The sequence below is a fragment of the Eptesicus fuscus genome, chromosome 4, assembly GCF_027574615.1.
Source record: "Eptesicus fuscus isolate TK198812 chromosome 4, DD_ASM_mEF_20220401, whole genome shotgun sequence".
Lineage (NCBI taxonomy): Eukaryota > Metazoa > Chordata > Mammalia > Chiroptera > Vespertilionidae > Eptesicus > Eptesicus fuscus.
Window position 1 is genome coordinate 10,757,481 of NC_072476.1, and position 11,081 is coordinate 10,768,561.

The window sequence follows — 11,081 nt, forward strand, 5'->3', positions numbered from 1 at the left end:
GAAACCCAAAGATCGGGTGTTGGCTGAAGGCCTCTCTCCTCTTTTGGAGCTAACTCAGGCCCCGTGTCCTCACTTCCTGTGTCCACAGTCCCCACGCTGATCCTTTGTGACCTCTTGAACAGAAAGAAACCCTTTGCCCCATCTGTGCAGTATCCAGTCCTTCCGCCAGCCCAGCCTGATCAGCCATGTGTCCGTCTGTCCATGGTTCTCTTTCGGCCAGCCATCCGTCCACCTAACCACCCACGTGTCCCTCTGTCTGTACCCAGCCAGCCACTCACCCCACAGCTGCGTATCCATCTAGCACCTTCTCTCTCAATCACCTACTCACCCACATGCCTGTCTGTCCACACCCATCCAACCATGCGCCCACCAGCCCTCCATGTGCTCCCTCCCTCAGCCAGCCCCCACGCATCCCCTCAGCAGCGTTCCTCAGCCCTGTCTGAGTGACAGTCCCCAAGGTCCTTTGTGCCTGTGGGAGTGACAGGAGGGGAGGGAAGCCTGGGCCTGGCCATGCCCCAGCGTCAGGGGCACTGGAGGTATGTGAAGACAGGGCACCCTGCCCGGAGGGCAGCGTAAGTGCCGGGAGGGGGTGTTGGTGAGATTCATGGTAGAACCTTGGCCTTGTCCTCCCCATGGGGACCCCAAGGTTGGAGGCAGACCCTACACAGAGTCTGCCAGAGCCTTGGGAGACGTCCTAGGTCCTGGGGAGCAGAGGTACTCGAGGCAGGGTGGTCCTGGGTGCAGGGTGGGCATGAAAGGTCAAGGAGGGGCCCTGAGCACCAGGCAGGACAGGGAGCCCCTAGGGAGCATGGGAGCCAGGGCCAAGGGGGGTGGGTTAAGAATGCGGCTTCACACCTACCTGGGAGCTTGCCCTCCTGCCTGGCAAGAACGGGGGGTGAGGGTGGCTGGTGGGCACCAGGCACTGATTGCACAGCAGGCGGGTTGAGGCCTGACCTGGTTCTGCTTCTCTCCTGTGTAGGTAGGGAACCTCGGCCTACTTTTCATGCTCCTGTTTTTTATCTATGCTGCCCTGGGAGTGGAGCTGTTCGGGAGGCTTGGTGAGTTGCGGTCCAGGCAGGCGCAGCCTCACCCACACACACACACACACACACACACACACACACACGTCCGGCAGATAGCTCGGGCCACTGGCCAGACCAAGGCAGGGCCCCCTGCTCCCCCAGCCCTTCACTGCACAAGGCGAGCATGACAGCACACACGCAGGAGCATCTACGCACACGCAGACCCATAGCACACACATGTACACATACACACCCAGTGTCTTTATAGCCCAGCAGGGAAGGCTGAGCCACACGTGAACCCCAGCAAGCATCCACATGCAAACACACGCACATGTCGCCCTAATCTGCACTGGTCCCCCGGGGACAAACGCGGCAGCATGTCCTTAATTGTCACCAAGGATTTTCTTAAACCCCGTCTGGGCAGGGGGCAGGTGGGGACCCTCTCTGGCAGCCCACTTCCGATAGGGTCCTCTCGCCTTCCTGCCGGGGTCTTCGGAACAGTCGGTGACGGAACACGCAGTGGCTTCCAGGAGCCACCAGGGGGCCTGTGTGAGGCGGCTGAGGTGGCTGTCAGTTTGGGTTCTGTCCAGGAGGAGCTCCTGGGACCTGGCAGCTAGTGCCCCAGGCCCCAGGCCTGACTCCTGGCCCTTGGCCCCGCCTCAGGCTCCAGGGTGGCCCCATTACTCCACTGAGGCCTGGGAGTGTCCTGACCCGAGCCAGGGCCTGGGAAGCAAGCAGTGCTAGGGCTGAGCCAGAGCGGGCTGGCCCCCAGGCCGCGGCTTGTCCACCCAGAAAGCCCTCGATCTAGAACAAGCAGGGCTTCGGGCAGCTCCCATGCCAAGGAGGAGACACCCCTCTCTGTTTTGAAGAGACATGCCCCCCACGTGCCTCCTTTGGGTGCCCACCTGCCAGGGACCCCCAAGCTAGGCAATCACTCTGTGCCTCAGAGGAGCATGACCTTCTTCCTGGCGGGTCTCAGGCGCCCAGCCAGTGTGTGCCTGACCCCAGAGTGTGTGCCTGACCCCAGAGTGTGTGCCTGACCCCAGCGTGTGCCTGACCCCGGTGTGTGTACCTGACCCCAGAGTGTGTGCCTGACCCCGGTGTGTGTGCCTGACCCCGGAGTGTGTGCCTGACCCCGGCGTGTGTGCCTGACCCCGGCGTGTGCCTGACCCCGGCGTGTGTGCCTGACCCTGGTGTGTGTGCCTGACCCCGGCGTGTGGCTGACCCCGGCGTGTGTGACCTGGCGGATCTCACCCTGCAGAGTGCAGTGAGGACAACCCCTGTGAGGGCCTGAGCCGGCACGCCACCTTCTCCAACTTCGGCATGGCCTTCCTCACGCTGTTCCGCGTGTCCACGGGGGACAACTGGAACGGGATCATGAAGGTACCAGCCCGAGCCAGGCCGGCGGAGAGGTGGGGTCGGCCTGCGCCCTCCTGCAGCTGCCCTTCGCCCACAGGACACGCTGCGGGAGTGCGTCCGGGAAGACAAGCACTGCCTCACCTACCTGCCGGCCATCTCGCCCATCTACTTCGTGACCTTCGTGCTGGTGGCCCAGTTCGTGCTGGTCAACGTGGTGGTGGCCGTGCTCATGAAGCACCTGGAGGAGAGCAACAAGGAGGCCCGTGAGGACGCCGAGATGGACGCAGAGCTCGAGCTGGAGATGGCGCAGGGGCCGCCCGCGGGGCCCGGGCCCGCAGCCCCACCGAGCCCGGGCTCCGGCCCCGAGGCCCCCAACCTCCCGGTTGCTCGAAAGGTGTCTGTGTCCAGGATGCTCTCTCTGCCCAACGACAGCTACATGTTCCGGCCCGTAGCGCCCGCCTCAGCCCCCCCCCCCCCCACCCCCACCCGCTGCAGGAGGTGGAAATGGAGACCTACGTGGGCACCGCCTCCTCTGGTATGACCCCCAGGGACAGCTGGAGAAACCGGGCAGGTGGGAGGACATAGGCAGCCGGACTCGGGCGGGTCGGGGGGCTCGGGGCTGGTGACAGCTGCCTGCTTTCGACACCTTCCTGCCCCAGGCTTGACCACCGTGGAGCACGTGCCACCTGGGGAGTCCTGCGCCTCCCTCCAGGCCTTATCAACTTCGTCCTCCCCTGCCAGGGGCAACAGCACCCTCCTCACCCTGCCCCCTCGGGGCACGGCCCGCTCCCCCAGCGTTAGCCGCCTACTCTGCAGACAGGTAGGAGGAACCCCCCCACAACTCCTGCACAGCCTGAGGGGGGTCCCTCTCCCCATTAAAGGATGAGTGACGGGGGCACTGGGGAAGGGGGTGCTTCATCCCCAGAGCTCGTGATGACAGAGGTCCCAGCCACCAGGACCACACCCCCCCCCCTGGGCAGCAGCCTCAGTGCCCCACCACACCCCGCAGTGGTTCCTGTGAGCCTCAGGAACCCACAGACCACCCTTCCCAGCCTAGGGTTGCCCCGGCCCAGCTCTGTGCCCAGCAGGGTTTGAGGGGCCCATGACAGGCTCTCCCTACTCAGGCTGCAGCCTCTGCTCCTCACGGCCCCTCCCATCGTGACCGGCACGAGTGCTTGGCACCCGCATACAGAGTGGTCTCCAGGGTGGCATGGGTGAGGCTGGAGGACAGTGACACCCATACGAGGAGCTCTTGGCCCCCTTCTCACCCTGGATCCCCACCTCGGGGGTGTCGGAGCCCCCTCTGGCCCAGGTGGGGAGGAGTCTGCGCCCCGGCTGCTGGCCGGGCTCTGCCTGGCCTCACCTGACCCCATGCCCTTGCAGGAGGCCCTGCACACCAACTCCCTGGAAGCACAGGCTGACGGCCCTGCGGACTGCGGCCTGGACTTGGGGGAGCCTGATGGGAAGACCCCCACAAGACAGGCGTCCCTGGGGGACTCCCTGCGGTCCCCTCCCCGCTCCCCGAGGCCCGCCAGTGTCCGAGCCCGAAAGCACACTTTCGGACAGACCTGCATCTCCAGCCAGCTGCAGGCCCCAGGCGGGGAGGTGGTGGAGGCCCCAGACCCGGCCGACGAGGAGGTCAGCCACATCACCAGCTCAGCCCGAAGCCCCTCGCCCGAAGCCCGCGGGGTGGTGGCTGGCAAGCCGGACCTGTGCAGGCTCTATGGTGTGGACGCTCAGGGCCTTCTGGACCAGCCCGGCCGGGCAGACCAGCACCGGCGGCCCTCCGTGGAGCAGGGCGGAGGGGACAGCCGCTCAGAGGCCGGAGAGGTTAAGGCCCAGGCCCTGGAGGCTGAGCCAGCGCTGGGGTCACGCCGGAAGAAGAAGATGAGCCCCCCATGCATCTCCATAGACCCCCCCGTGGAGGACGAGGGCGCAGCCTGGCCCCCTGCAGCGGAGGGTGGCAGTACCACCCTGCGGCGGAGAACCCCGTCCTGTGAGCCCGTGGAGGGCTTGGGGGTGGACCCTGCCAGCAAGGGGGAGCGCTGGGGCCAGGTTCCCTGCCGTGCAGAGCACCTGACCATCCCCAGCTTTGCCTTCGAGCCGTTGGACGTGGGGGGCCCCAGCGGGGACCTGTTCTTGGACAGTGGCCACAGGGTGGCCCCAGAACCCAGAGCTTCCTCAGGGGTCACAGCACCTGCCGAACCCCACACAACAGAGCCTCCCCTGCCCTCCAGCGACCCCCCAGAGAAGGGATGGGGGCTGTACCTCAACGTCCCCGAGAGCCCTCCAAAGAAAGCAGGCTCCCCCCCAGCCAGTCCCACACCTGGTGACGGTGCAGATGAGCCTGTGTAGCCGGGGACACGACGCCTCGCAGGCTTGGCGCTGGGGTTGGGGTGTACCCGGTGGGGTGGTGGCCCCAGGCGGGGCCATGCATGGACCCCAGCTCGGGCCCCACGTTGGGCAGAGGAGCCGGGAGGACGTCAGCCCAGGGAGAGGGAGGCAGACGCTGCTCTGGGGGAAAGGAATAAGGTTGGCTCCTCAGACTGGGAGCCTGTCGGTTCAGGTTGGGTTTTTACGAGTTTGGCCGCTGTGGTCAGACTGCTGGCAGCCTGGTCAGCAAGCAGTCCCTTCCCGAGCGAGGACCAGGGACAAGGACCAGAAAGCAACCGGGAGGAGAAGGTAGAGGCTGCCCGGCAGAGTCCCGTCCTCACGTCCACTTACTCTCATAGGGAACTCACGCTTGGGGCCACTTGTGCCCTGGCGGGTGGCCGCTCAGCCACCAGGGTCCCCGCAGCCGTGCCTCACCATCACTCACAGTCTGAGCTCCCCTCCATTGGTCCCGACCTCTGCCATCGCTGTCTCTCCATCGCCCCTTCTCGGACCCCCCTCCCCGCCATTCTGTCCAGAAAACGCCCGCCGACTCTGGTCTCTGTGAAATGCCGAATAATCACCAGGGGACGGGAGCCAAGACCCCGAGTCCAGCCGCTCCCACGGCCGTCCTGGGGTCCGAGCAGGGCCGTTCCCGCGGGTCCCCTTTGTTTCATTTTGTTTCTCTTAACCAATTCAGGTTCAAGTTGCAATAATCCGACACAGAAAATTCAGCTTCTGAAGTTGAGGGAATGGGGGGCAGAGCAAACAGAATAAACATTAACTTATTTAAGGAACAAAGTGGGTGGCCCTCAGAATCTCAGTCGTGCCAGAGAGGGCGGACGGCTGGATGGGGACCGCCACCCCAGCAGAGTGGCAGGGTCCTCCTGAGCACCTGCCCGCTGGTGTCCTGTGCTCACCCCCCACCCCCCACCCCCCACCCCACCTCGGGCAGATCCACAGTCGGGAAGTTCCAGAAACGAGCTCATCATAGCAACAGAGCACACGGCATTCACCTCACAGCGTAGGGAGAAATAGTTGCTGTGGGGGGTCCCCACGGGGAGAGCTTTCCAGCGGGGCAGTCAGCTTAGGGCTGCAGCAGGCACCCCACTCTTGCTAGCTCCCTGCCCTGGAGTCCTTGACCCCTAGCCCTGACCCTTGACCTTGCCCCATGTCCTGCTTGCTTCTCAGGGACCAGGGCTTGTCTGTAGCCCCATGGCCCCTTGTTCTCAAAGCCTGATCTTGGGGCTCTCAGGAAGTCCCAGCTCAAGGCCCAGTGGGGGAGAAACATCTGAAACCCCGTGACCGGAGTCACCAACGCACCCTCCCCACTGTCCCTGTCCCACGTCTGTCTGGCAGTCCCCTGGTCACCCACTGATCTAACGGACACAGCATAGCTGCCCAGCTTGGGGCACCCCTGTCTGACCATGTTGTCTGGCCAGGGCCTGATGACTGAGCTGAGGAGGGGCCTCTGGGAGGGACTGCACTTCCCCACCCCAGCCCCCTGCCCGGCTCCAAGGCACAGGCCTGGGTTGTAGGTGCCTCTGTGTCGCTGATCCCCTCGTAGGTGTGGGGGAAGCCACGGTACATGGAGGGTGAGAGTGAGGATGTGGCTTCTCAGGCCACAGACTTGTCTCCTGCCAGCACCTGGCCTGCAGATGTGGCGCGAAGGTGCCTGGGCCACATTGCCCTGGCAATGGACAGGGATGGCAGTGGCACCATCTCTGAGGACTGCACGGACCCCTTCACAGGAACGTACCTGGAAGGGCGCACTTTGAGGAAGGGGGAACTGCCCTTCTGTCCAGCTCGGGGAGGGCCTGCAGCCCTGGCCAGCACTCCCAGGCTGTGAAGGCCTGATGTCACCCAGTGTGTGGATTGGGGGCTGGGCCTAGAAGACCCCAGGTTCTCTGTGCCTCCTGGACCCCCAGGGCCTTCCCTGGTCCCCACACGATGGGCCTTCAGAGCCTTCACCTGTTGTAGCTCATTTGCCTCCAGCATTGAGAACTTCTCATTCCACCGACACCCCATACATGGTTTCCTGCGGGACCCCCTACACCCTGAGGGTTGCAGGCCTGCTCTCCAGCAAAAAACTCCAGTCACCATGGGTGTGGTCCCCTCGATGACTCTGACGGGACTCGTTTCTGTGCCCATTTCCCAGGAGAGCACAGGGAGGGGTGGCGTACCCCAGAGTGCCATCCTCACCTAAACCTGGGGTGCGGGTCACCAGCAGCCAGTGAACGTGGGCCTGCCCGGAGCCCCCTCAGGAGGACCCATGTGGGCACAGAGGAAGGGCTGTCCCCTCGCAGCCCCCTCGGCCCAGCGGAAGGCCCACTTGACCCTCCCTGATAAGCCAACACTCACTTTATCTGTCACTGCCGCTGGCTGAGCGCCTCGAGATCTCAGGGCCAGACAAGGGGAAGCGGGGTGCCCGGCCTCCTCCCTGCTCCCCAGTGTGGGGGTCAGCCCCAGGCCCCGCCCATGTACCTTTCCTTCCTTGCACCCCCCACCGGAGGAGCCCTTGTCCCCCAGTGTCCCCAGCACAGCCTGCACTGGGAACTTGTCAATGCGCTTGTGCAGGGTGAGCAATCCAGGGAGCTCAGCCCACCGACCACAGCGGCAGCCCCCAGAGCGTGGGGCGGAGAGGGAGGAGGAGGGGGTGGCCGGCCCCTCTCTGCTCTCACACCGAGGAAGGACAGTATTCTGGCCGCAATAAGGTGATTAAGGAGGAAAGGGAGTGAGGAGGGGAGCTCCCCCACCGCGGTGTCCACAGCAGGGAGGCTCAGGGGAGTGGGCAGAGGCCCTCCCACGCGGACCTGCCAAGTCTGCACCGGGGGCAGCGGAGCTCGGGCAGGGGACGCTGTGCCCAGGAGACACCCCGCACGCACAGCCGCCGGATGCACAAACCCAGCGGCCCAGGGACCTGAGCGGTGACAGGAAGCTCGCTCGGCGACCACACGTCCAAGAGGTGGACGCATTGGACGAGGGCCTGGGGCCCCGTCCGTGTTGCAGGCGGACACCTGTCCCCTCTCCTGCCAAGGGGTCCCCAATTGTGAAAGGGGTTCCCACACCAAAACCCACAAAATGCTAATTAAAACTCAGTGAGATGCCACCCGCCTACCAGAATGGGGGGTTGGAGGGTGACAGGCATGGCCCCATTGCTGTGGGGGGGCCTCTGGCTCCCAGGAAACGGAGGTGCTCAGACCTCAGGCCCAGCTCCCTCGCTGGCACGGGGCAGACATGCGGGGTGTGCACACAGGAACAGGTGCCCCCTCGTCCTGAGACCCTGACTGGGGACAGCTCTGTCCCCTGTAGCAGCCTGGACACGGGCTCCGCGTGGGAGCTGACACGCTGACGGTGAGAAACGGTGTCCCCCCTGCACGCACCGCGGGGGACGGCACCACGTGGTGCTCGGTGACGGGAGGCTCCAGCCTCACCCTCCATCCGTCTGCAGAGGTGACACCTGGGCAGCCGCACGACGTGCACATGTGGGTGCGCAGTGCGGCCTGAGGGCTGAGGACAGTGCTGGGGAGGGCGGGCCCTGCGTGGTCGGAGGGCCCCAGGGTGTGGGGACAAGGGTCTACATCGTGACCCCATTGATGGGTACCTGGCTGCCCCTAGAATTATCCTAGTTCATAGGTCAATGCTCAACCCCTGAGCCACTCTGGCTGGGCTAGAGTCATCTTTTAAATGCTCTGTGTTGCTTTATGTGTCCTGAATTCTCATGACAGGTCCCCGAGGAGACACAGCCCCAGGCACCAGGGGCTGGGGAGGGGGTGTCCCCACAGCCATGCCCAGTGCTCAGGGCCGGGTCCCCACAGTGACACACAGTGGCTGCCCCTGGAGCCCTCCCTCCCCCTCGGTGACGCCCACAGCGGGACACACGACCACAACCACATGTGCTCTTCACACGCTTTAATGAGGGGCAGTGCCCACCACCCACTCCCTGGGCTGAGGAGGTTTGGCTGGGAGGGCTCAGGGCAGAGGGCAGGGGAGGTGGAAAGGGCAGACACTGGGCAGGAAGCAGTGGTCGGGGACATGAGGGGGCTGGGTGGCAGCCCGAGGGACGGGCTCAGGGCTCCTCGGGGACGTACTGGTGGATCCAGTCCAGGTAGGAGGTGACGCGGGTGTAGATGTCGGGCTTGTTGGTTTGGCCACAGCCCTCACCCCAGCTGACCACACCCGCCTGCATCCAGGTGCCGTTGACCTTGCAGACCAGCGGCCCTCCAGAGTCGCCCTGGGGAGGAGAGGGGTCAGCAAGTGGCTGGAGAGGCTGAGGGGTGGGGCCTTGGGGGAGGACACGGGCGCACCTGGCAGGCGTTCTTCTTCTTGGCCCCGGCACAGATCATGTCGTTACGGACGATCTGCACGTTGTCCCCCGTGGACAGGCCAGTGTGGTATTTGGAGTCACAAACGCTGTTTTCCACGATGGGGACCTTCACCTGCTTCAGGGGGTACGGCGGTGGGAGGGACACTGTGGGGCGAGAGGAGAGCATTCAGCACCAGTGGGGAGGCCATCACTGCCCGAGCCTGCTTCAGGATCCCTCCCCCAACGGAACCCCAGAGTTGGGTCGTGGGTGTGACTGGTCCCCACCCCCCCAAGCCTCCAACTGTGCCTGACACTCACCTCCGTTGTGCACATCACCCCAGCCTGTCACCCAGCAGGGGGTCCCCGGGGGGAAGGTCTCCGAGGCAGGGGGCAGAGCGACCAGCTGGATGTTGCAGGAGATGCTCACGGGGTCCTCCAGCTCCAGCAGGGCGATGTCTGCCCCGTTCTGGTATGTGAAGTAGTTGGGGTGCATGATGACCCGGTTGATGGGCAGCAGCTTGTCCCGGTAATAGAGGTGCTGCTCCCGCAGCTGCACCCTCAGGAATGCGGGGTCTATGATGTGCCTGGAGGGAGAGGCACCTACTCAGGAGACTGAGCAGCCTCCTGTCCACCCCGGAGGGAGTGCGGATGCAGTCCCAGGCCCAGCCCCCACCATCAGGCCCCATGGACACTCACGGTCCCACGCAGTGCGCGGCGGTCAGCACCCACTGGGGGTGGATGAGGGAGCCCCCGCAGAAGTGTATCCAGTATTCGTGTTTGAATCTCAGGCTCACCTGCCAGGGCCACTTGCCTTCAGGGGCCTCCTGCCCCCCCACGATGCCCACTCTCCCCAGGTCCTGGTTCGGGGCTGGGGCAGGAAACACCCTCAGGACAGGACAGGACACAGCCCGGCCCCCGTGCCCACTCAAACCTGGGCTTCTGTGAGCCCACCACCTGTTGTGGAGCCTGAGGGGGGAGGGGCAGGGACAGGGACAGGGCTGAGCAGGGTCAGGACTCACCAGGGGCCGCGTGGCCCAGGCTCAGCAGCAGGGGCAGTGCCAGCACCAGCAGACTCAGCATCTGGAAGGAGCCAGGAGGGGCTGCTTGACCCAGGGGGGCTGAGCCCGGCGGGGGTCTGCAGGGTGTGGGTGCAGATGGAGTCGAGGACCCCGGGATGAGGGGTCAGTTCAGACCCGGAGTCTGAGGTCCTGCTGCTCCAGATGTGAGGCTCAGCTCTCAGTGCACTAACCCCAGATGGTGGGGTCTGGTGGGGGTGCTTACCTTGACCGGTCCCCGCTGCTCTTGCCCCAGCCCACTCTCCCCTCCCCATTTATCCTTCCAGAGGGGGTGGGAGGGTCAGAGGAGGGGTTGCTCGATCCTCCAATCCTGGGGTGGGGGAGAGGAAGTGGATGATTCAGACGAAGGCTTCCATGTGACATATACCCGCACCAGCAGGCACCGGTCTGGGTACCCACGGGTCACATGAGTAGGGCACACAGCCAAGGAGAGGCCAAGCCACCATCACTCTATCCTGAGGTGGGTCCTGCCTTCCTGGACTCTGGTGGCTGAGATGCCTAGTCCAGTCCGATTAGGGTGGCGGGGGTGGGGCGGGGAGCTGTAGCATCCATGCCGTGTCCGCCAGCCCCTCTGTGTATCAGGGCTCCCCGATCCTGCCATGGACTCGAACCTGGACATTTGAGCGTACCTCTCTGTCAGCCAGCTGAGCCCTGGCACGGAAATAGCTCCCCTTCTAGCTGCTGGGGTTAGACTCCTCTCCTCTGCCACATGCAGTGAGAAGCCCCCCACGAGGCCTCAGACACAGCTGCACCCAGGGATGATGGTGCTGTCCGGCTATGCAACCAGCCGCTCCCACGCCCGCCTGCTTCCCCAAGAGGAATCGTGTCTGAGGGCCGCCTCAAAGAAGCAGGGAGGAGCCCCTGGTTCAGTGGCACTTACCATGATCCCTCCTCTCCACACCTCTGTATTCACAGGGCTCAGCCCTCCCCTTCACCTCCAGGGAGGGG

At 64.6% G+C, this 11,081-nt stretch overlaps 2 protein-coding genes across 3 annotated transcripts in view; one reads left to right on the forward strand and one right to left on the reverse strand.

Annotated features, from left to right (window-relative positions):
- Positions 1–5,539, forward strand: part of CACNA1H (calcium voltage-gated channel subunit alpha1 H) — a 61,745-nt gene extending 56,206 nt beyond the window's left edge. Inside the window, 6 exon segments of the mRNA XM_008157633.3 lie at positions 980–1,058; positions 2,284–2,405; positions 2,479–2,847; positions 2,850–2,916; positions 3,041–3,201; positions 3,765–5,539. Of these exon segments, the coding sequence (XP_008155855.2) occupies positions 980–1,058; positions 2,284–2,405; positions 2,479–2,847; positions 2,850–2,916; positions 3,041–3,201; positions 3,765–4,736 (1,770 nt within the window). The 3' untranslated portion in view covers positions 4,737–5,539.
- Positions 5,540–8,648: 3,109 nt separating this feature from the next.
- LOC103300807 (tryptase-like) lies at positions 8,649–10,785 on the reverse strand. Of its 2 annotated transcripts, none has more exons than XM_054714224.1 (6): positions 10,763–10,785; positions 10,077–10,137; positions 9,754–9,925; positions 9,376–9,641; positions 9,059–9,222; positions 8,649–8,985 (listed from the first exon to the last, which is right to left on the reverse strand). In XM_054714224.1, exons 2-6 carry the CDS (start codon positions 10,135–10,137, stop codon positions 8,821–8,823), a joined length of 828 nt encoding a protein of 275 aa, XP_054570199.1. In that variant the 5' UTR covers positions 10,763–10,785; the 3' UTR covers positions 8,649–8,820. The 2 variants fall into 2 exon arrangements, with proteins under 2 accessions (XP_054570199.1, XP_054570200.1); XM_054714225.1 differs by lacking the exon at positions 10,763–10,785 and adding an exon at positions 10,339–10,392.
- Between the last annotated feature and the right edge of the window lie 296 nt (positions 10,786–11,081).